This window comes from Megascapheus bottae, chromosome 14, assembly GCF_031878675.1.
Source record: "Megascapheus bottae isolate mThoBot1 chromosome 14, mThoBot2.hap1, whole genome shotgun sequence".
NCBI classification, from domain to species: Eukaryota; Metazoa; Chordata; class Mammalia; order Rodentia; family Geomyidae; genus Megascapheus; species Megascapheus bottae.
Genome location: NC_143522.1, coordinates 845,385 through 870,701, shown reverse-complemented (window position 1 = coordinate 870,701; position 25,317 = coordinate 845,385). Strand labels below are relative to the sequence as shown.

Sequence of the window (25,317 nt, the reverse complement as noted above, 5' to 3'; positions counted from 1 at the left end):
AAAATCTGACATAAATTTACAGTTTAGTGAGCTAAATCTATTCTAAAACAGATGGTGAATTTTTGTTAATGTTGCTCTATTTTTTCACACTGATTACTATCAAGGATTAGTACTGTGTCTTTTATTTTTTGCCAGTCCTGGTGCTTGAACTCAGGATCTGAACACTGTCCTTGGGCTTTCTCAGTCTAGAACTCTACCACTTGAGCTGCAGTACCATTTCCGGCTTTTTCTATGTATGTGGTACCGAGGAATCAAACCCAAATCTAAGCAAGCACTCTATCACTAGGCCAAACTCCGGCCCTAGGATTATTACTTTTTAATGGTCTATGACAACTAGCTATTTAATTTTTTTTTTTTTGCCAGTCCTGGGCTTGAATTCAAGGCCTGAGCACTATCCTTGGACTTTCTCAAGGCTAGCGCTCTACCACTTGAGCCTTAGCACCACTTCTGGCTTTTTTTCTATGTATGTGGTACCGAGGAATTGAACCCAGGTCTTCGTGAATACTAGGCAAGCACTCTACCACTAGGCCAAACTCTCAGCCCCTTAGCTACTTAATTTAATTGAAAGTAAACTGCAATTCTCTGCCAATCACCCCTGCCCCCCAACCTGGGGTTTGAACTGAGCCTTCTGCTCACTATCTCCCAGCCATACTTCATCTATTTTGTAATTGTTATTTTTGAGATAGGGTCTGGTTTTATGCCCTGGTACATGCTTAAGTCATGCTCTACCCATTTTAGTCTTCCCAAGATCGTTAAGATGACAGGCCTGAGCCACCACACAGAGCTCGCCATTGAGAAAGGGTCTCCAGAACTACTTCTGTCCTGGATGGCTTCAAATCATGATCCTCCAAGTCTCAGCTTGTTAAATATCTGTGAGTCATAAGCACTGACTATAACTCAACTTTAACTAGTCTTGAAAACATGTGTGAAATCTAAATTCATCAATATTTTCTAAATGCACATTTCAGTTCCTTTTTTGGTGCATAATAGGTTTATAAAGCAATACCTCTATAACTACATTTGAATTTATTTAAAACTCTTACTCAATGATAATTACTATAACTCTTAATTGATGATTGTATATCAGAGAAAGACTAATATTAACTTTCTATATATGCAGGCAACAACCCTTGAACCCATCTCTGTGCTATTCATTCAGTATATAAATGTTATACTTGACCCTTAATGAAGAATGGATTCTTAGGTAAAGGAAAACTTGTCCCAAAAAACCACTCAGTGGTGCTCAATGACATCAACTTTGTCCTTGGAGCTTAACCATTCTTGGTTTTATTCCACTGTGCTATTTTTCTCCAGATGTGTAAATTGGAGTACATAAAATAAAATGGGGGCCACGAGTTTGAGCTAGTGGTAGAGTGCTTGCCTAGCATGCATGAAGACCTCAGTTTGATTCCTTAGTACCACATACATAGAAAAAGCTGGAAGTGGTGTTGTGGTTCAAGTGGTAAAGCTCTAGTCTTGAGAAAGCCCAAGGATAACATGCAGGCCTTGAGTTCAGCCCCCAGGACTGGGGGAAAAAAAAAAAGTAAAGATACTAAAATGGACACTTGAATGCCCTCACCTCTTTTTTTCTTTTTCTTTCTTTTTTTTTCTTTTGTCAGTTGTGGCACTTGAACTCGGGGCCTGGGCATTGGCCCTGGGCTCTTCAGCTCAAGGCTAGTACTCTATCCCTTGAGCCACAGCACCACTTCCTGTTTTCTGGTGGTTACTTGGAGATAAGAGTCTCAAGGACTTTAGTGCTCAAGCTGACTTTGAACTGTGATCCTGAGATTTCAGTCAGTTTCTTGAATAGCTAGGATTACAGGCGTGAGCCACCATGCCCAGCTCAAAAATCTTTCTATAAATGACGTTAAAGAGCTGAGTTTGGATGCACATGCCTATAATCCCAGCATTCAGGAAGCTAAGGTAGAAGAATCATGAGTTTGAGGTCAGCCTGGGTTACATTGAGAGACTTTGTCCCAACCAAGTAAATGCCATGTGATAGCGACAAGGCTGAAGGCAAGAAAACCCCCTAATATTTACTAAGCAAGCTGAGGCTCAATGAATGCCTTTATGACCTAGCTTATTTTTCTGAGATGGAGATCATTTCTAAATATGAAAACTTTATGACCTCTAATTATCACTAAAAATACACGCACTCTTGAAAATGGGGTTTGCCGTATCTAGCCACTCATAACTGAATTTGGAAACAAAAAATTAAATCTGACATACAGATTAGTTCACTTTCCCCAAGGTCAGACTTGGTAACTTCTAACAGAGTGAAAGAATGAAAAATGAGCTTTCAAATGCAGGAAGCCCCTGGAAAATAAGAAGAACAACATTCCATGTAGTAAAACAAGAGCTTTAAAGGTTTTTTAAGTTCCAGGGTGAGGGGGGTGGGGAGGGCTTTTGCTCACTGTACACACACACACACACACACACACACACACACACACACACACACACACAGAGTGGGGATGAGGCCCAGTCCAAGTTCTCTGCTACCTCTGTTCCCACTACTCAGGGTAATAGTTCCAAGCTGTGAAGCCCAGCTGCGTAAGCCCTGCCAGCCAGGCCATCACAGCAGGGCTTTGATAGCATGGGGCCCAAAGTGTCAGGATATAGAGAAGGCAGCAGTCGTTGGCTGTGAAAACAGTCTGATACAAACCAGATGGGAACTTACTAGATGGGCAACACAAAGAAAAACAATTGGCTCATTCAACAAAGTCAGGCTCTGGCCCTAGAGAATTCACAGAAGACAATAACAGTCACCCCAGAGTGGATGCAAACAAGAAACAGCCATGTGGTTACAGTTGAAAGAATTATTTTTCCTCAGACTAAACAAAGTTTTGATTTCTAATTCTTGTATCCATTCATTGTAGTTTGGTGTAAGTGGTCTTTCTGCCAAAGACAAATCTTTCATTTCCCCAGTATACACTTTGGTGACATTGAAAGAAATACATGGGGGACTCAGAAACTAATTTTGTGTTGCTTCCTGTAAAATGGTATGAACCCAAGCTGAACTATTCCAGGAAAGTGGTATATTTAGAAAATGATTGATCACATTGACACAGTAATTGGAAATATCCCACATAATATTTCCAGGACTTCCTAAGCCGTGGTTTGTGTTAATGGAGGCAGGATGACAGAAAAGTCAATGATCACAAGGTCTCAGACCTATATTTCTACCTAAACAATTGCTTCTGACATCATCAGGGGTATGGTATTATTGCAATGACATTTACAAAAGAAATGTTCCCTGTTCACCTGTCTAGTCTGGGCTGACAATTAGGTTTTAAGATACTTTTTTGCAATAACATTTCATCTGAACACTTTTATTAAAAATGTATTGTATTCTACATACTCATTATGCATGTTTTATTGATGTACCTAATTATTTTTCAATTTTAAAGATTCATTCAGGTTCTAGGTTAAAATAATTCAAAAAAATTTTTTTACAAGAAGTTTGTTTCATATACTAGAAATCACAGCCCAACTTCAACCTCTGCACATAACACCTAAAGACTGGGGTAGTAGCACAGTGGTAAAGCCTGTGTTTAGTATGTGTAAGGCCTTGGGGTCAATGCTCAGCACCACCAAAAAAACAATGAATAAATCTGGAATCACCATTCTTAGGTGAAGGCTACGGGGCTCAACAGGGAAGCTGTAATGACGTGTGTTTTTACAACATTTACTATATGCATATTTGAAAATACTTTATAACTAAGTGATCTGCTTGCTTGGGGCTTTTATAAGAAGAAATAATGAGTTCTCTTGGAAGACATTCGCCTTTGAAAACGATGGTGAGAAGTGCTGGTGTATGTGTGGCTGGATTGGGATTTCCACTCACCTTAGCTGCACAGGCAGTATTATTGCACTGAGCCACATATTGAAAACACCTCCCCTGCTCTGCCAGCTGTGTCACCCCAGGTAAGGCAATGGGAAACCAAAGAAGAGGGAATGTAAAAAGTAAGGTGTGTGAGCTATTCCCACTACTGTTATTTTCTTCTGCATTCTGCTGTGTACATTTTACTAATGTATCACCCTTTTTGAAAGTCAAAATTAGCTTGTACAACAGTACTAACTGGGCATTTTGAGTATGTCTAATTATCAAATCCAAGAAATCATTTGATGCTTATATCACCATAAACTGAATTCCAATGTGTAAAGTAGGAAAGGAAAAACTAAGAAAAATGTGTTCAATCTTATATGAAAGAAGAACCACAGGTAAATACACCATTCATCAATGAGCCAATCAGTTTTTCTAAATGTGTAAAATTTATTTTATTTTATTTTTTAGTTAGTTGTGAGGCTTGAACTCTAGACCTGGGTGCTGTCCCTCAGCTCTTCAGCTCAAGGCTACCACCCTACCCCTGGAGCCTCAGTGTCACTTCCATCAAAAAAATTTTTTTAACGTATTAGGCTAAGCATGCCTGTAATACTAGCTACTCAACAGGATCCCCATTTGTCTGAGACTCTCATCTCCAATTAAACACGAAAAAAGTCATTAGTGAAGATGCTGTTCAATAAATAGTAAAGAGCCAGTCTTGTCCAAAATACCTCAAGTTGAACACAAAGCCCTGAGTTCAAGCCCTAGTACTAGCATAAAGAACAAAGGAGCTAGGAGTTTGGCCTAGTGGTAGAGTGCTTGTCTAGCACACATGAAGACTGGGGTTTGATTCCTCGATACCATATACATGGAAAAAGCCTGAAGTGGTGCTGTGGCTCAAGTGGTAGAGCTCTAGCATTGAGAAAAACCCAAGGACAGTGCTCAGACCATGAATTCAAGCCCCAGGACTGGCAAAAAAAAAAATACAAAACAAAAACCAAAATGAAACAACAAAACAGATGAAATCAATTCTCTTGCCTTGAATTTGTAGTACACATCTAGTTCTTAGACCTTGGATTAGCTCATTAAAAAAAAACAAAAAACAAAAAACAAACCCAAACCTCTATTTGCAAATCATTCAAGAACAATCACTACAGAGAAATGTGTCAGTGACAGAGTAAAAGACTTAGCATCAATTTAAAAATGTTCTCTTTATACTCACTGGGCTTTGATCTCACTCAGTGCTAAAATAGGTTGGTTCCCTAACTTTCACAGTAGATGTAAAACTAAATGTAAAACCTACAAGCATATAGAGTCCAACTGTTCTAAAAGCCTTTCTAAATAAACCTCTTCCTACAAGTAATCTTGGTTTCTTTTCTTTTTCTTATGATTCATTTTCTTGTAAGCTGACATACTGACAACTGGACAACACTTATAAGAGCACTGTTATAGTCATCAAAGCTGTGCTATTGCCATCCTGTGGTTAGACACTCATATATAGGAAAAGAAAACTATGCATCACCTTCCTAAAGAGAAATATTCAGTCTTAAAATCTTACATGGATATGAGCTGAGAGAAATAACTGTTTCATTAGATTAGCATCCCTATATACATATATATTATATATATGTATATATATATATGTTTTATATATATATATATATAATGCCATTACTATTTTAAAAAGCTAAACCAAATGAACCATATTGACCATGAAAAGCAATTGCAGTCAATGCAGTCAATAGAAGGACATTAAAGTCAGCCCAATATTATTTTGGGAACATTAACTTGCTCAGATCGCTATACTGCCATGAACAAAGTTTGATAAGCAATTTTCCTTATATTTAGAATTCTAAAATGTAATTTAATGTACTATAGTTAAGGGCTAAAAAACTGTCAAGAGAGCCAGGTACCAATGGCTCACACCTACAATCCTAGCTATTCAGGAGGCTGAGATATGATAATCGCAATTTGATGTCAGCCAGGGCAAGAAAGTCTGCAAGACTCATATCTCCAATTAATCACCAAAAAGCTGCAACTGAGCCGAGCTGGCCTGGCGGCTCACGCCTGTAATCCTAGCTACTCAGGAGGCTGAGATAGGAGGATCAAGTTTCAAAGCCAGCCTGGGCACAAAGAGACCTGATACTTATCTCCAATTTGGCTCAAGGGCAAGGCAATAGCCCTGAGCTAAAGAGCTCAGGGACAGCGCAGGCAGAGTTCAAGCCCCATGACTCCCCCCCCCCCCAAAAAAAAGAGGCTGCAATGAGAACTAGAGCTAAAGAGCTCAGGGACAGCGCAGGCAGAGTTCAAGCCCCATGACTCCTCCCCCCCCGAAAAAAAGGCTGCAATGAGAACTAGTTCAAGTGGTAAAGTATAAAGTGCTAGTCTTGAGCTGAAGAAGCTCAGGGAAAGAGGCCATTCAAGCCCAAAACTGGCACAAAAAAAAAAAAAAAAAAGAAGAAAAGAAAAAAGAAAAAGAAAAAAAGGCCAAGAGGGAAAAGAATTGAATTGAAAAATTGGAGTAACAGAAAACACATGGAAGTGTTAAAATCTTGGGGCTGGGAATTTGGCCTTGTGGTAGAGTGCTTGCCTGGCATGCATGAAGACTCGGGTTTGATTCCTCGGTACCATATACATAGAAAAAAGCCAGAAGTGATGCTGTGGCTCAAGTGGTAGAGCTCTAGCCTTAGAAAGCCCAAGGAGAGTGCTAAGGCTCTGAGTTCAAGCTAGCACTGGTAAAAATAAAAAAATAAAATAAAATAAAAAGTTAAAATCTTGGTAATTATCTTGACCCTACTTTTATAGGTTTATATAGTGCTTGCAGTTACACTGGCATTTAATAATATACAATCATCCAAACATCACAATTAAGTAAAAATCAGTGACAAAAGCAAAGAAAAATACACTATTATTCAAAATATTCTTAATATTTCTTCCTGAACTGTGGACAGAAAGTTTAAATGAAAGAGATCTTAATTTCTATAGTCATAAATTTTTATGTCTATGTCGTTGTGTTTATATTTCCAATACTATGTCCATAGCATTGGGCATGCAAATATTAAGTCTACAGACATAATGTTTTATTACATGGATTGATATGCACCTATGACATAAACCCTCAGCCTAATTTTAACTGTATTCTAAAATCTTAGTGCCAGTGATTGTATGTAGATTCCTTTCTTGAATATTTATTTGTTAAACATGTCATTTGAAATATGATGTAAAAAAATCAATGTTAATAAATTCTTTAATAAAAAAACTCTTAATTTCTATTGCCAAATTTCCAAACTTTGATGATTTAAAATGTAATTGACGACTGGGCACTGAGGCTCACACTTGTAATCCTAGCTACTTGAGAGGCTGAGATATGGAAGATTGAAGATAAATACTGGCAGAAAAACCCAAGAGATTCATGTGTTAGAGCACCAGCCGAGTAAGCAAGCAACTGAGCAAGTAAAAGGTCCTGAGTTCAAATTCTGATAGTACCAAAACAAAACTGAATAGTAAATGACTAACTTGCAAGAAGCACAAGGCTGACAGCCCTGTAGAAAGACAAAGCAAATATCAAAATGATTGCCCAGTGTTGAAAATATAATAGCAAAGAGATTTCATATAGCAACAAGTAGTGTGAAAAAAAATTTTTTTTTGGCTAGTCCTGGGGCTGGAACTCAGGGCCTGAGCACTGTCCCTGAGCTTTCTTAAGGCTAGCATTCTACCACTGGAACTACAATACCATTTCCGGCTTTTTTCTGTGTATGTGGTATCAAGGAATTGAACCCAGGGCTTTGTGCATTCTAGGCAAGCACTACCACCAGGCCATGCTCTAGGCCTGAATTTTTTGTTTTTAAGTTATACTTTGTTGTTCAACACTACAATACAGCAGGAAATAGCTTTAACAAAGCATGGTGACAGTTATAATGCCTGCCTTAGCATATTCTGATTTGTACACATAGACAACTATGACACAGATATAATCTATGTACAGATAAAAGACATTCAATTATACCATAGCTAAGAGGCAACATCACTAAGCTGATGTGGCTCCCATCTGTAATCCTAGCTACTTAGGAGGCTGAGACCTGAGGATCATGGTTCAGAATCAGCCTGCACAAGAAAGTCCATGAGACACTTATCTCCAATAAACCATAAGAAACCCAGAAATGGCACTGTGGCTCAAAAGTGGTAGAGCACTAGCCTTGAGCAGGAGAGCTGAGGGACAGTGTCCGGCCCAAACTCAAGCCCCACAACCACAAAAAAAGGAAGAAAAACACTAGCTCAATTACCAATAGTTTATTAATGAAAAGAATAGGGGTTTTGTTTTGTTTTTTTGACAGTCCAGGGCTTGAGCTCAGGGCCTGAGCACTGTGCTTGGACTTTCTCAAAGCTAGAGCTCTACCACTTGAGCCTCAGCACTACTTCCGACTTTTTTCTATGTATGTAGTACTGAGGAACCGAACCCAGGTCTTCGTGCATGCTAGGCAAGCACTCTACCACTAGGCGAAACTCCTGGCCCAAGAATAAGTTTATAATCAAATACAAAGTTCTTTATTCAAATGTAGATGAGAGAAATGGTAACTAACCAAAAGGCTTTAGAGAAAACATTCTCATCATCATTTGTTCAATATAGGACATGCATCAACTTATATGTGATAAATGTTAAAGAAATAGAATATTTGAAATAGAATATTTTTACTTGTTATAAAAACAAGTCTTACCTGGTTGTTGTGAAAGTGAAACATCAGATTTACTTTTGACATGTATTACACGACATTGTACTGGCTTGCGTTCAACTTGTTTACCATCCTGGTCTTGCTTTCTTTGTTGGTACTAAAGAATGTAAGACATGAAGCCATATTTTTATTATGCTAAAAAAATTTCAGTGGTTAAATTATTTGGAAATTTAATAATACATTTTATGTATAAATAATACATTTAAGTATGTGTATGCTTATAAAATATATGTGCTTTATGTATTAATATATATGCTTAAGATGAAAATTTAACATTTTCTAATTGTCTTTGTCATTTGATTATTAGCACTTCTGCCAATGAGTAGGTAATGAAGTACATACTTTTAAAAAGGAATACAGAAATACCTTTAAGATTTCAAAAATACATTTAAGTTTCAAATATTTAAGTTATTTATTTCAATTTTTACTAAAGAATTCAGAGCATTTACAAGTCAATCTATTCTAGATTTACATATACATTATGGAGTCAGGCAAAATAAGAACTTAATTTTGCTATAAGCTCATTCCTATGCACATTTTCACATGAAATAAACATTTCATAATGAGCTGCACTTTTCATATATAGTACCATAATTTACTTCTCACAAGTGAGACGCATATTGTTAGCATCTAGTTGCCACTTACCAGATGCACTTCGTACCCTAAGTCCCATCATCTCTGTAGTACATAACCAAACTTGAAATTTACAAGTCTCAAATTTCATCAGGTATGAAAAAATATGATGATGAGCCATTTTCTTTTTTTCCTTCCCTCTTTTATTAGGTTAATTATGAGCAAGTCCTAAAAATAGGAACCTAAAAAAGCTCTGGAACTTTATCAATAGAGCCAAGCATGGCAGACTGAGCTTGTAATACCAATTACTTGAGAGGTAGCTATTTGGGTGGATCATGGTTCCAGAAGAACTAGAACATAAAAGTTAATAAGCGCAGGGCACCGATGGCTTATGCCTGTAATCCCAGCTACTCAGGAGGCTGAGATCTGAGTACAGTGGTTCAAACTCAGCATGGGCACGAAAGTCCATGACATTCATCTCCAATGAACCACCAGAAAACCAGAAGTGGCACTATGGCAGAAGGGTAGAGTCCTAGCCTTCAGCTGAAGAGCTTGGGGACAGCGCCCAGGTCTGGAGTTCAAGCCCTACGACTGACTAAAAAAAAAAAAAAAAAACAAAAATTAATGAATGGCTGGACACAGTGATGAATGCCTGTCATCCCAGTGACAACAAGCTATGATACATCTATCAACCTCAACTTTTCTCACACCCTTGGTATTCACTCTTGTCACCCTCTCCACTGTCATCTTCCACCAGACTCAGCCAAGAGCTAAACACATTTTCTGTTCCTATAGATCGGATTGCATTTTTCAGAATTTTATTAAAATAGAGCCACAGACTATGCATTTTTTAGAAGGGAATGCCTGAGTTGGCCTTGAACCTAAAATTTCTTGATCTCTACCAACCTCCAGAATAGTTGAAATCAGAGCACATGGCTCTAGCTTTTTTTACTCAAGAACTTTTATAAAAAAACACATCGAGCCAGGCACGGTGGCTCACACCTGTAATCCTACTTAGGAGGCAGAGATCTGAGGATCATGGTCCAAACCAGCCAGGGCACTAAAGTTCATGAGATTCTTATCTCTAATTAACCACCCGAAAACCAGAAGTGGCACTGTGGCTCAAGGGGCAGGGTGGTAGCCTTGAGCTGTAATATTTCAGGGACAACACCCACGCCCAGAGTTCAAGTCCCATGACTGACCAAAAAAAAATATTGAGTCATTGTATATATTAAGAGTTCATGTATTTTTCTGGCTGAGTAGTATTCCAGTGCATAGAACATGACATAATCTGTTCATTTACCATTTGATGGACACTGATGTGATTTCCAGTTTAGGGCTACTATAAGTTGCTATTAACATTGATATACAAGACTGTGTAGACATGTTTTAGCTTCTACCAGGAAACCAGGAATAAAGTGTTGAGGTCATATATTCGGTATACACTTTAGTTGGATTCTTTTTTATTTTTTTGGCAGCCTGGAGCTTGAACTAGGGTCTAGATACCGAGTCTGAGCTTCTTACATTTGCTGAAGGCTAGCACGTTGTAACTTGAACTATTGCTTCAGTTCTGGCTTTGGTGATTAGATATGTCTCTTATAGACTGTCTTCCTTGGGATGACTTACAAATGTAATCCTCAGATCTCAGCTTCCTGAGAAGCTAGGATTATAGGTCTGAGTCAACAGCACTTGGCTTAAATGTATTCATTTTTAAGTTGGAAATTGCCAAGCTTACCCCAATGGCTGGATCATTTCACATTCCTGACAGTTGAAGATGAGAGTGCCCTTGCTCCACTGGCAATATTTATTTTGAATATGTGCATGGTGGTATCTCATTGTGGTTTTTATTTTCCTAATAATTAACAATGAGAATCTTTCTATATACTTATTTGCCATTCATGTATTTTTTTTGGCTAGAATACATGTCCACATATTTTGTCCATTTTATTTTATTTTATTTTTATTTTTATTTTTATTTTTTGCCAGTCCTGGGCTTGAGCTCAGGGCCTGATCACTGTCCTTGGACTTTCTCAAGGCTAGAGCTCTACCACTTGAGCCTCAGCACCACTTCTGGCTTTTTTCTATGTATGTGATACCGAGGAATCGAACCCGCGTCTTCATGCATGCTAGGCAAGCACTTTAACCACTAGGCCAAACTCCATTTTAATCGGACTTTGTTTTTTTTTTTTTTGCCAGTCCTGGGCAAGAGCTCAGGGCCTGAGCACTGTCGTTGGCCTTTCTCAAGGCTAGAACTCTACCACTTGAGCCCAGCACCACTTTCGGCTTTTTTCTATGTATGTGGTACAGAGGACTCGAGCCCCGGTCTTTGTATATGCTAGGCAAGAACTCCACCACTACGCTGAACTCCCAGCCTCTGGACTTTGTTTTCTTAATAATCAGCTCAGTTGGTATGTTAAGATCTTATGTTGAACAGAAGTTTTCATTTTTAGTAAAAGTAATTTTTAAATTTTCTTCTTCAGACTTCTGGTACCATATCCAGGAAATTATTGTCACAAATATTTTTCTCGCCAAGTTCCAATGGTTCATGTGTATGATCCTGGGTATGTAGGAGGCTGAGAACTGAGGATCGCAGCCCAGGCAGAAAAGTCCATGAGATTCTTATCTCCAATTAATTAGCAAAAGTCCAGAAATAAATGTATGGATCAAGATGTACAGCATAAGCCTTAAGCAAAAAAACCTAAAGAATATGGTCTTGGGTTCAAACACATATCAGCATACACACATACAATTTTTGTTTGTTTGTTTTTTGTCAAGTCATGGAACTTGAACTCTGGGCTTGGGCGTTGTCCCTGAGCTCTTCAGCTCAAGGCTTACCACCCTACCCCTGAGCCATAGCCCCACTTTCCACTTTTCTGGTGATTAATTGGAGATAAGAGTTTCACAGACATTAGTGCCCAGTCTGGCTTTGAACTGTGATCCTCAGATCTTAGCCTTCTGAGTAGCTAGGATTACAGGCATGAGCCACAGGGCCTGGCTAATTTTATTTTCCTCCTGAATATCATGCAATATTACATAATACCATATAATAAATATTAGGAAATTAACTCACAATGAGAAATAAATTGCCAATACATAAAATTCAAAACTGAAAACAAGTATATTTTAAACTTAAAGATGAAGCAAGTTAGGTTTAGAGAAAGGCTAAATAACATGTTTAATGATACCACTAGATAATGCTTAAGCTAGAATTTATATCCAAGCTTGTGTTAGTAATTAAAAGAGGCTATCTGCCTCCAAAGATGATATTTTTGGCAGGATATCACACAGGAACTACAGCATTCTCATTCTCATTTTAAGTGCAAATGATCTGGTTTGGTACCTGAGAAAGATTTGCTGTTGCTTCTGGTAACTTCTCATTTTCTTGTGTTGTGGGATGAGTTGTGGGAAGAACCATGTTAGAATCTGGCTGCAATTCCAATTCTCCTAAACTCATTGGACCATGACTGGCACATGAATCTTCATAAATACCACCTGTTAACAAACACGTAGATGAACAGCAACATTATAAATTTAACTCAGAAAAAGAACACGTAGACTAAAACCATTCAAAGGTAATCATTCTAGGTGACATTGCACAATAATTTCCTAAATATAGAAAATAATTATGTTGGGCTGGGAGCATGGCCTAGTGGTGGATTACTTGACTAATATGCATAAAGCCCTAGGTTTGATTCCTTGGTACCACATATACAGAAAAAGCTAGAAGAGGTTCTGTGGCTTAAGTGGTAGGGTGCTAGTCTTGAGACAGCCCAAGGACAGTACTTAGGCCCTGAGTTCAAGCCCCAGACTGATAAAAAAAAAAAGTAAGAAAAAAACAAAAGAAAATAATATTTCATATTAATTCAGGTTTAGGGGGACTTAGGATAAGCAAAATACATCTGTTCATTTTTCATTTTCTTATTTAGTATTTAATCTATACAAAGTAATTTACCAAATTATTACCTGATTAATTATCATCCAATTGTCTAGCATAACACAAGAATAATTTAGATAATGGCAGTAATACTCTAATATTCAGAGTAACAAATGTTCCTAGCTTTAAATTTATTTACATTGTGATATGGCATTTTCTATTCCTATCAAAGCATAAGGAATTAATATCCACAATATTTAAAGAGAAAAAATTTCCAGGTACTAGTGGCTCATTTCTAAAGTCCTAGCAATACTCAGGAGGCTGAGATCTAAGGAGCACAATTCCAAGCCAGCCACAGCAGAAAAGTCCCTGAGATGTTTATCTCCCCCAAAATGTCATAAGTAGAGGTGTGTTTCAAGCGGTAGAGTACCAAACTTGAGCAAAAAAACCTAAGGGACAGCACCTAGCTCCTGAGTTCAAACCCTATGCCAGCAAAAAATAAATTAAAATGCCCTAGGAGATTAAAAAACAAACAAAAATGAAACTCAGGGACATCACAGGTTAAAGTTTCAGTACTGGTGCACAGACACACACACACAGAAAATTAAACACCAGGATCAGGAGTTTGGCCTAGACGTAGAGTGCTTGCCTAGCATGCACGAAAACCTAGGTTTGAGTCTTTGGTACCACATACACAGAAAAGCCAGAAGTGGTGCTGTGGCTCAAGTGGAAGAGCATTAGCCTTGTAAAAAGAATAAGGACAGTGCTCAGGTGCTGAGTTCAAACCCCAGGACTGGTAAAAAAAAAAAAAAAAAAAAAGAAAATTAAACACCAAAAGAACAATAACCCAAAATGGTCAAATGAACTGAGCCAACAGTGCTTAAGAGATGCCATAAAGAAAATGCAAAATCAAAACTACACTGAGGGACTGGGAGCTTAGCCTAGTGGTAGAGTGCATGAAGCCCTGGATTCTATTCCTCAGTACCACATATACAGAAAAAGCCAGAAGTGGTACTGTGGCTCAAGTAGCAGAGCACTAGCCTTGAGTAAAAAGTGTCCAAGGATAGGGCCCAGATCCCGAGTTCAAGGTACAGGACTGTAAAACAAAACAAAACAAAACAAAAAAAAACCGTCAGAAAGAACGACATCGCTCCATTTGTAATGAAATGGAAAGATGTAGAAAAATCATATTAAGTGAAGTAAGCCAGATTCAAAGGAACATAGGCCCAATAGCCTCCCTTGGCTCTCCTAGCAGAGATTTACAATAGAACAAAATCTAGAGACATTAGGCCAAATAGTATAACACTAAATGTAAGGACCTCCAGGATAAGCAAACAAAAGCTATATAATGAGTGATTGTTGTCCTTAATGTACTATGTTACCGCTCATCTCTTTTGCCATCCCTTGGTTATCTCATATTGTCACAATTTTTCACCTTGTTATCTGATATATTTTATATTTGCTTAATTGGTTATTTGAAATTGGATAGGGAAGGGGGGAAATGAAGATAAGTGGGGGGAGGGTGAGAGGGAAATGGGGACCATGTCATGAGAAAGGGGTATCAATGTTTGTGAAGTAATGCACCTTTTGTGAATATAATTCTTCTATTAATAACAATAAAAAAATTATTTAAAAAAACCTACACTAAGATTCCATCTCTCTGCAGACCAATAGAACTTTTTATCTCTCAACTCATGAATGTTAAAAATAAAAAAGGTATATACAACTTCTAGAAGAGAAGCAAGGAAAGAAATCTAATAAATTGATTTACACTTTTAAAAAATTGATTTAAACTTTGAAGAAAACCACTTGAAATTAAAATTGAAATTAAAAATATATCTACCCTTGAGGACACTAGCTACGCCATTTCTGGATTTATGATTTTCAGAGATGGGGGAAGCTAAGAATGTTTCTTGCCTTTAGCTCTAAAGATTGCTGAAAATTTATAACATGCTTCCCTTATCATCTTGATGAATAAATATAAGTTTGGAACATTAAGTTACTTGACTGAAAGTGCAAAAGGAGATGGAATTCAAACCTATTAAAATTTAAAGTCTAAACTTTTAGTCATTCAGCTATGCACACACACCCCTATCTATCTATATAGTTTACGCAAGATGACTTATTTTTTCAATTAAATTAAACAATATATTTGTTAAATACAATAGATCTACTATGAAAATGCACTCTACATCATAAGTAATTTTCTGGGTGCCACCAGAGACATAAAAAAAGTCTAGATGGTTATATTCTTGTGAATTATCTTCCTTCCTTCCTTCCTTCCTTCCTTCCTTCCTCCTTCCTTCCTTCCTTCCTTCCTTCTTTTTTGCCAGTCCTGAGGTTTGAACTCAGAGCCTAGGCATTGTCCTTGGGCTTTCTGAAAGACACTTGAGCCACAGTGCCACTTCTGGCTTTTTCTGTGCATGTGGTACCAAGGAATTAAATCCAGGGCTTCATGCATGCTAGGTGAGCACTCTGCCACTAGGCCAAACTCCCAGCCCTCTATCAATCATTTTCTAACCTCAGGGAATTTCTTGTGAATTTTACTATGTACAGTGATTTAACAAGTCAGATAGTTCTCAAGTTCCTAGCAGCTTACAAGTGATCTGTGAGAGCCATCTAGTGTAAATCTTGTTTATTGCAAGCTGCATTAAAAGATAAATTACTCAAGTGGAGCTCGTTGGCTCCCAGCTATTCAGGAGGCTGAGATCTGAGGACTGCGGTTCAAAGCCAGCCGGGTACTAAAATCCATGAGGCTCTTATTGCTAATTAACCACCAGAAAACCGGAAGTGGCTCTGTGGTTCAAGGGGTACGGCAGTAGCCTTGAACTAAAGAGCTTAGGGACAATGCCCCAGCCCAGAGTTCAAGCCCTATGACTGACCAAAAAAAAAAAAAAAAAGTTATCAATAACACCCACAGATTTGAAAGGGTAGGGTTATGGCTCAAGTGGTAGGACTCCCCACCCCTATTAAACACAGGGCCCTTAGTTCAGTAAGTCAAAACAAAACAAAAACACAGAAATAAGAAAGAATGTAATACTCTCATTATATGCACAAAATGAGAAATAATCCCAATCTTTATATATACTCCCATGGAAATTTCAGTCTTGAATTTTTCTCTTTCTCTCTCTTTTTTTCCCCAGTCCTGCGGTTAGAACTCCAGGCCTGAGCACTGTCCTAGGGTGTTCGCAAGACCAGAGCTCTACCACTTGAACCACAGCCCCATTTTTGGCTTTTTCTGTGTATGTGGTACCGAGGAATTGAATCCAGGACTTTGTGCATGCTAGGCAAGCACTCTACCACTAAGCCAGGCTCTTAGCCCCTGAATTTCTCTTAATTCTCAATGATATAAGGTATTCACTAAATGTAAAACCAAAACTCTAATTTGGTCTGGGGCACTATAAGACTTTGAACTCAGACCCTTGTGTTTGCTGCGCAGGTGGATCTTCCAATTGAACCATGTCTTCAACCTTAACTATTCTATATCAATAATTTTCTTTCTTGCTTGCTTTTTTTTGTGGCCAGTCCTGGGGCTTGAACTCAGAGCCTAAGCACTGTCCTTGGGCTTTCTCAAGGCTAAAGGCTCTGCACCACAGCACCACTTTTGGCTTTTCATATGTGGTACCGCAGAATTGAACCCAGATCTTTATGCATAGTAGACAAGCACTCTACCAGTAGGCTAAACTCCCAGCCCCCTATCAATCATTTTCTAACCTCAGGAAATTTCTTTTGCTTTCTGACAAATCTGAACATACAGTTTCTTTTCACTTATTAGAATGTGACAATGGGAATGGAAAAAGCCAATAACAAGAATCCAGTCAAGCCTCATTATTTTGCAAATTTATTTACTTGGTCTACTTACTAAAATTTATATGTATATCAAAGAAAAATATTCACAGTATCTTTGTAGTTTTTGTAAATTTGGGCAGAGTGGTGAAAAGCTGGAATTGCCCACTATGAACTATTAAAATATGTGCCCCTTTTCACAGTATAGTTATTTTATGTTTTTGGTTTTTTTTCCGCCAGTCCTAGGGCTTGAACTCAGGGCCTGAGCACTGTACTTGAACTCTTCTCAAGGCTAGTGCTCTACCACTTGAGCAACAACACTATTTCCAGCTTTTTTTTCTAGGTATGTGGTACCGAGGAATCGAACCCGGGTCTTCATGCATGCTAGGCAAGCAAACTACCACTAGGCCAAACTCCCAGCCCTTTACAGTATAGTTAATACCATACTTTTATTTCAGTTCTCTGTGCATGTATGATGTATGATTTTGTTACTGAAAATGACCTCCCCACCAAGCTATTCTAAAAGTATGGCAAACAACAAAAGTAAAGGTACTAAGGCACTACTGTCTAGCATTTCAGGCATGAGTTAAGGGCTGATGACTGTGACTCCAGTATTAGTGAATCAACAATACATATTATGTATGGTGTCTTTAAACAGAAATATACATTTAAAAAATCAAGTTATGGGGGCCAGGAGTTTGGCCTAGTGGTTAAAGTGCTTGCCTAGCATGCATGAAGACCCGGGTTCGATTCCTCGGTACCACATACATAGAAAAAAGCCGGAAGTGGTGCTGAGGCTCAAGTGGTAGAGCTCTAGCCTTGAGAAAGTCCAAGGACAGTGCTCAGGCCCTGAGCCCAAACCCAGGACTGGCAAAAAAAAAAAAAATCAAGTTATGTTCTCAGAAGCTTAGCAATTTTGCTAACACTGCTGGCAGAAACCTAAAACTTGTATTTCTGTAGTATTCTGTATTTCTTGTAGTTCTGTATTTGCTAACATGTTCATGGTGACTTCATAGGAGGTAATATTGCCTACAATGAGAATTAACTGCATATGTGAATGTTAGGTATTCCATGTTATACTCTCCATGTTCTATGTTATACTCTTTCCAAAGTGCTACAACAGAAAATTTAGTTCCACCCTAAAAGTCACTTCTAGGGCACTAAATACCAAATACACTGCATCTGAAAATCATACATTACAAGGAGGAAGACGGGGCCGGGAGTTTGGCCTAGTGGTAGGGTGCTTGCCTAGCATGCACTAAGACCCAAGTTTGATTCCTCGGTATCACATACATAGAAAAAAAAAACCCAGAAGTGGTGCTGAGGCTCAAGTGACAGAGCTCTAGCCTTGAGAAAGTTCAAGGACAGTGCTCAGACCCTGAGCTCAAGCCCAGGACTGGCAAAATAAACAAACAAACAAACAAATAAATAAAAAAGGAGGAAGGCCATCTGGGCACAGTGGCTCATGCCTGTAATCCTAGCTACTTAGGAGGCTGAGATCTGAGGATCAGAGCTCAAAGCCAGCCCAGGCACTAAAGTCCAAGAGACTCTTATCTCCAATTAACCACTAGAAAACTAGAAGTGGTGTTGTGGCTCAAGGGGTAGGATGGTAGACTTGAGCTGAAGAGCTCAGTGACAATGGCCAGGCCCAGAGTATAAGCCCCATGACCGACCAAAAAAAAAAAAAAAAAAAGGAAGAAGACCCAAAATGTTAGTAGTTTTGAGTTGTTACATATTCCAGTATATAGTAAAATAAATAGACCTGCATTAAAATTTTAAAGCATATGTATGTACATTACGAAAATTATCTCCTGTACCACCCAGTGTTGGTGTATGTACCAACACTGACTCATGGGTCACACTCAGGAAAGCACGGCTACATGTGTCACAGAAGAAGTTATTACATTTAACACAGAAATTTTTCAAGCCTCCATCTGAAAATAGTTATATCTTCCCAATTTACATTAGGGACACTACCAATAGATTCTAATACAAAATAGAAGATAGCACTCGTTATAGAAAGAGTATAAAGGAAGCATGATGAGTGTGTCATAGATGAAACATCACAGAAAATATACCTGAAACTGTGTGGGACTGCTGAAATAATGGCCTCAGGTCACACTGCTGATCCACAGACTCTGCACTGAGCATGGGCAACGGCATATAGAAAGACTGGCCCATCAAGATGTTTTCCACGGCAGCTGTCAGCCGGGGCCTCTGCCCTTCACTAAGTTCACCCACACTGGCATCCACGTCCTTTAAAAAGGAGAAAAGATGGTTAATACCTGCAGATTAAAATCAAACCGAAACAAAAATAATTGCTGAATATTTCACCCACTTGCAGTCTAAGAAGGGCTTATTATGACACATCTACATTACATGAAAGACATCTAGAGTTAGGTTTTATTTATTTTTATTTTATTTTTGCCAGTCCTGGGGCTTGAACTCAGGACCTGAGCACTATTCTTAGTTTTTTTCAAGGCTAGTGCTCTACCACTTGAGCCATAGTACCATTTTTGGCTTTTCCTATGTATGTGGTACCATGGAATTGAGCCCAGGGCTTCGTGCATGCTAGGCAAACACTCTACTATGAGGCCATGCTCCTGGTCCCAGGTTTTAGTTTTATTATCTTATTTTTATTAAGTTAACCATTACAAATATTTCACAGTGCTTATATTAAGTGTTTAGCTTATATTAATAGCTTAGCAACTCCTTAATTCAAATCGCAATACAACTATCACCACCATCAATAACAAAAACTCCAAAACAAAAAAGTCAATGAATCCAGGTTAAAATTTCTACATACTAACTTGTAAGTATTCGAAACATTAGCTTATATTAATAAAAAGTAGGAATATTTTTTCTGCATTTATATCTAGTCAAGAGAATCATTAAGATTCAAAAGTACCTCTGAATGACAGACTGCTTGTTGTGACCCTAACTCCTGGTTTTGTTTAGGAAGAAGAAAATGAGATGCATCGGCATGAGGTTTTGTAGGGGGCATCTTAATCACCTGTCCTTCACTGGGAGGATCATCTTCCTGAAAGAATCACGAACACAGTTAGCAAGTCAAACAACTACATTTTCCTCAATTATGACCAATAGAAACTCAGTCATTAAGGGAGAATATCAGTAATTTTTGGAAAGAAGATCTCATTCATTTAGTTTTCCACTTCACTACAATAAAAACATTCTACTTTTCTTTCAACTATACATTATAATTTGGAAACATTCAATTATAAGAATAATTGTGAAAAACATGAATATTGAACATTCTGTCACAAGCAACTGAAGCACAATGATTGTTAGTGGTTTATCTAGGGCCATGAGGCTGGCCTCAGAATTTTCCTGCCTCAGCCTCTGGAGCAGCTGTGATTACTGAAATTTACCACGGTGTCCAGCTTCATGAAGAGTATCTTACTAAATTTTGTATTTATATCTCAAATAATTGAGAAAAGAATTCTGATCCACAGCAACAAATTAATCAGGCTACTCTTCCTGGGGAAATGCAATACTGGATTTCTTACCACCATTTCTTACCATTTCAAGGGCATCCTGCAGAGTGCTGGATAAGCTATCATTTAGGTTTGTATGATACAATCCTCCATCTCTTAAAACTGGAAATTAACATGTAACAATTTAGAAAAGATACATAAAACTATTAAGTAATCTAATCAAAGAGCCATATAACATTACGTGTTAATTTGTACAGCAACAGAAATACTGAGAAAGTTTAGAAAAAATAATTCACAAACATCACAATTTATAACAAAGATGATTGTTATTTTACTTATCAACTAGTCAGAAATTCAAAAGAATTACAACACTGTAGATATAAAATTTAAAAACAGGTGCTCCTTTAAATTCATACTATCATTAAGAATGGATTAAGTCTTTCCAAAGGCACATTGTCAATGTACTGGTATTTTAAAGGTGCCTACTCTTAACTCCACAACTCCCTACTGGGTATGTATCCTAGGAAGTTATCAGGTGAGTACATAGAGACATGTGCAAGTATTGTCATTAGAGAGATTTGTTTAGTCAAGAAACACTGAAAACAATCTTTTATATATATTAGGTATAATATACACACATGTATGTATATGGTAAAAAAAATCAATATGCAAAAGTCTTTACATAGACCTTTTTAAAAGGTACATACACATATTTTTGTATGTATTTAGGTGTCTAAGTGTACACAAGTAAAACCTAGAAAGATATACCTGAAACTTTATGGGGTGGGAGTATGAGGGAGATTTTATCTTCTATAAGTGGAGCTCAGAAAAGTTTCACCGACACTCTATTCTTTCCACTATATCATGTTAAATTATGAAAAGTAAGTAAAAACTTCTGGTGCCTGGGACTTGAACTTTTTTTTTTTTTTCTCAAGGCTAGCATGGTACAACTTGAGCCACAGCTTTTTGGTTAAGTGGAGATTAGAGTCTCACAGACTTTGCTACCCAGGCTGGCTTCCAATCACAATCTTCAGATCTCAGCTTCCTTAGCAGCTAGAATTATAAGGGTGAGCCACCAGTATCTGGCAGTAAAAACACTTTTAAAAGATAAGCAGGGCCGGGAGTTTGGCCGAGTGGTTAAAGTGCTTGCCTAGCATGCGCGAAGACCCAGGTTCGATTCCTTGGTACCACATACATAGAAAAAAGCCAGAAGTGGTGCTGAGGCTCAAGTGGTAGAGCTCTAGCCTTGAGAAAGTCCAAGGACAGTGTTCAGGCCCTGAGCTCAAGCCCAGGACTGGCAAAAAAAAAAAAAAAGAGTTTGGGCCGGGAGTTTGGCCTAGTGGTTAAAGTGCTTGCCTAGCATGCATGAAGACCCGGGTTCGATTCCTTGGTACCACATACATAGAAAAAAGCCAGAAGTGGTGCTGAGGCTCAAGTGGTAGAGCTCTAGCCTTGAGAAAGTCCAAGGACAGTGATCAGGCCCTGAGCTCAAGCCCAGGACTGGCAAAAAAAAAAAGAAAAATGATAAGCATTACTGGACCTGGAGTATGGCCTAGTGGTAGAGTGCTTGCTTAGTATGCACGAGAACCCAGGTTGGATTCCTCAGTACCACATACAGAGAAAAAGCTGGAAGTGGTGCTGTGGCTCAAGTGGTAGAGCTCTAGCCTTGAGGAAAGTCCACGGACAGTGCTCAGGCCCTAAGTTCAAACCTCAGGACTAGCAAAAAAAAAAAAAAAAAAAAGATAAGCATTACTGGGAAAAATTATCATAATGTAACAAGTAAAATCAATTAACATAGGTAACTTACTCTGGGAAGCCACTTTTTGACCATAGCTAAATAAAATTTCTCCTTCAGAAATAGGTCTATCTAAAGTTGCCGTCTCAGTTACAGTAGCACTCAACGTGCTTTCCTGTGTGGATGAACGGGAGCTTGGCATATTTATGGGGAAAGGAATCACGGGAGCTTCAGGAAGTGCTGTGCAGGGAACTGACTCTGGAGGTGCAGGCTGAGTGGGGAAGATCATGCTCTCAGGTTCTTCATCTTTAGCCACAGACATTACACTAAGAAGATGAAAACAGATTTATTATGTCACAAAGTCTACAATCTTTTTTTTCTTTTCTTGGTCGTGGGTCTTGAACTCTGGGCGCTGTCCCTGAGCTCTTCAGCTCAAGGTTACCGCCCATAGCACAATTTCCGGGTTTCTAGTGGTTAATTGGAGACAAGAGTCTCATGGTTTTTAGGTTTTTAGTGCCTGGCTGGCTTTGAATCACGATCCTCAGATCTCAGCTTCCCGAGTAGCTAGGAATACAGGCATAAGGCACCATGCCCAACTATAATCATTTATATGTAAGGAAAAAAAATAGACTCAAAGACCTGCCAGTGGCCAAAACATGACAACTTACAAAAAAAAAAAAAAAAAAAAGAAAGAACAACAGCAAAAAAGGCAGGAGGTATGTTCAAGTGGCAGAACACCTACAGAACAAGTCCAAGTTTCTGAGTTCAATGCCTAGTACTGGCAAAAACAAAAGAGATACAGGGACAATTGTATGTTCTTTCTTACATAGCTCTTGGGTTAATGTCCTCTTGAAATGAGTTAGGATTCTCTTCATCCAATGGCAGGTCTCCATCTCCCCATGGCTTAGGAATCTTCATTTTTGGGCTTAGTATCTTCAATTTATCAATGGAAGTCTCTGACAAAGTTGGGGTAAGAGCTGCTGCTGGGGGAGGTGTAGAAGTAGGAGTAACTGTTGGAGTATTAAGTGTGATGGCAGGCATATCATTTCCTAAAGATTTTTCTTAAAAAGAGAAAAAAAAATAAAGGTCAGTACAGGAAGGCAATATATACTGCTTCAGATATCCCTTAATATTATGGCATACAAGTAACAATAACAATAACAATGGTGAAAGTTGTAGCTGTTAGAGATCTTCAGAATTAATTTAGTATAGTATAAGTATATAAGAAAAGGACAGTGTCCAGGTCCTGAGTTCAAGCTCCAGGACTGGTAAAAAAAAAATAGCTTTGGGTTTAATTCCTCAGTACTATATACACATAAAAAGCTACAAGAGGCTCTGTGGCTCAAGTGGTAAAACACTAGGCCTTGAGCATAAAGTGTCCAAGGACAGTGACCAGGCCCTGAGTTCAAGCCCTGGGGGGGTGGGGAATGCTGGGTGCAGTAGCTCACGCCTGATCTCCTAGTTACTCAGGAGGCTGAGATCTGAGGATCATAGTTCATAGCCAGTCCAGGCACAAAGACCTTGAAACTCTTATCTCCAATTAACCACTAGAAAACCAGATGTGGTGCTATGGCTCAAGGGGTAAGGTGGTAGCCTTGAGCTGAAGAGCGCAGGGACAATGCCCAGGCCCAGGGGTAGGGCAGTAGCCTTGAGCTGGAGAACTCAGGGACAGCCCCCAGCCCCAGAGTTCAAGACCCATGACTGACCAAAAAAAAAAAAAAAGCAGCGCTAATATGGTTTAAATATCTCCTAGGACTGAAAGAAATTTATTTCCCAGAGGCATATGCAGGGGTTCCAAGCCTTTTCATCATGTAGTAGTTCCTTCTGACACATCATACAGCAAGGAAGCCCTTACCAAATGCAGTCCCTTAGTCTTAGACTTTCCAGACTCCAGAACTGTAAGAAATTAATTGCTTTTCTTTATAAACTACTCAGTATGTGATATTCTGTTACAGAAATGTAAATTGGTCAAGTGACAACTAATTATTTAATTTCCTTGCAGAAGAAATGTTTTAAAACCTGGTAAATAATGACTATGTATAATCAAAAGCATCTTAGAAAACATCACAAAATTTTAGTTAATAGTTGATCAAATTTAAACTAAGTTACAGAAATAAAGGTTGTGGGTTGGGACTATGACCTAGTAATAGAGTGTTTGCCTAGCATACACAAAGCCCTGGGTTTGATTCCTTAGTACCACATATACAGAAAAAGCCAGAAGTGGCACTGTGGCTCAAGTGGTAGAGTGTGGCCTTAAGCAAAAAGTATTTAAGGACAGTGCTCAGGCCCTGAGTTCAAGTTCCAATGGCAAAAAAAGAAAGAAAGAAAAGAAATAAAGGTCATACCTTTTTCAGCAAATATTTCTTTCATAGAAAAAGCTGTATCATGATCCGAGTCATAGGGAGAGGACTCTGGAGTTTTTAATAACACAAGCTCCTCAGGGGATGATGGAGGTGAGCCAGGAGGAGTAGGCTGTGGGGTAGCCACTGGGGTACACACTCTTTCCTAAAATAAATCAGTAAAACAAGACACCAAGCGTCTCTATCACTATCAAATTAAAAATAGCCAATCATCCATACACCATATAGAACCTAAATAGATAGGCAAAATAATAAAAAGAAGTCTCAAGGTTCTTGGATCCAAAATTTTTAGTGTAAAAATGACCTAAAGAAACTCTTTTTGACAGGCCAGGAATGTGGCCTAGTAGTAGAGTGCTTGCATAGCATGCAGGAAGTCCAGGGTTTAATTCCTCAGTACCACATACACAGAAAAAAGCCTGAAGTGGCTCAAATGGTGAAGCACTAGCTTTAAGAAAGCCCAAGGACAGTGCCCACATTGAGTTTAAGCTCCAGGACTGGCAAAAACAACAACAAAAAAAGCTCTTTGGCAAATACCTCTGAATTAGACCCTCAAAAAAAATTTTAAAATTGTATTTTATTTCAGGGATAATGTATAGAGGGGCCACAGTTACATTTGTCAGGTAATAGGTACATTACTTCTCAAACCCTGATACCCCTTCTCATGTTTTTGTCCCCCTTTCCCTTCCTCCACCCCTTAAAATTTTTAAGTAGTGTTTGTTTGTTTTTTGCTGGTCCTGAGGGTTGAACTCTGGGCTTAGGTGATTTACCTGACCTTGTTTTGTTCAAGGCGGGAGCTCTACCACTTGAGTCACAGTACCACTTCCCACTTTTGTTCAATAGTTTATTGGAGGTTAAGAGTCTCACAGAGTTTCCTGCCCAGGGTAGAAATCAAACCTCCATCCTCAGATCTTAGCCTCCTGAGCAGGAGTGAGCCACTGGCACCCAGTTTAAGTACTTTTAACACAGAGAGGAAGACAA

General features: G+C 38.5%; 1 protein-coding gene across 4 annotated transcripts in view; it reads right to left on the bottom strand.

Annotated features, from left to right (window-relative positions):
• The window catches only part of Kiaa0586 (KIAA0586 ortholog), an 85,505-nt gene that overhangs the window by 18,099 nt on the left and 42,089 nt on the right, over window positions 1-25,317 (bottom strand). For all 4 annotated transcript variants that reach the window (XM_090344192.1, XM_090344190.1, XM_090344191.1 and 1 more), the window contains 8 exons: window positions 24,325-24,484; window positions 22,806-23,040; window positions 22,052-22,305; window positions 20,330-20,406; window positions 19,698-19,829; window positions 18,868-19,045; window positions 12,470-12,621; window positions 8,542-8,653 (listed from right to left, as the gene is read on the bottom strand). In XM_090344192.1, coding sequence (XP_090200318.1) covers window positions 8,542-8,653; window positions 12,470-12,621; window positions 18,868-19,045; window positions 19,698-19,829; window positions 20,330-20,406; window positions 22,052-22,305; window positions 22,806-23,040; window positions 24,325-24,484 — 1,300 coding nt within the window. The remainder of the gene's footprint in view (window positions 1-8,541; window positions 8,654-12,469; window positions 12,622-18,867; window positions 19,046-19,697; window positions 19,830-20,329; window positions 20,407-22,051; window positions 22,306-22,805; window positions 23,041-24,324; window positions 24,485-25,317) is intronic.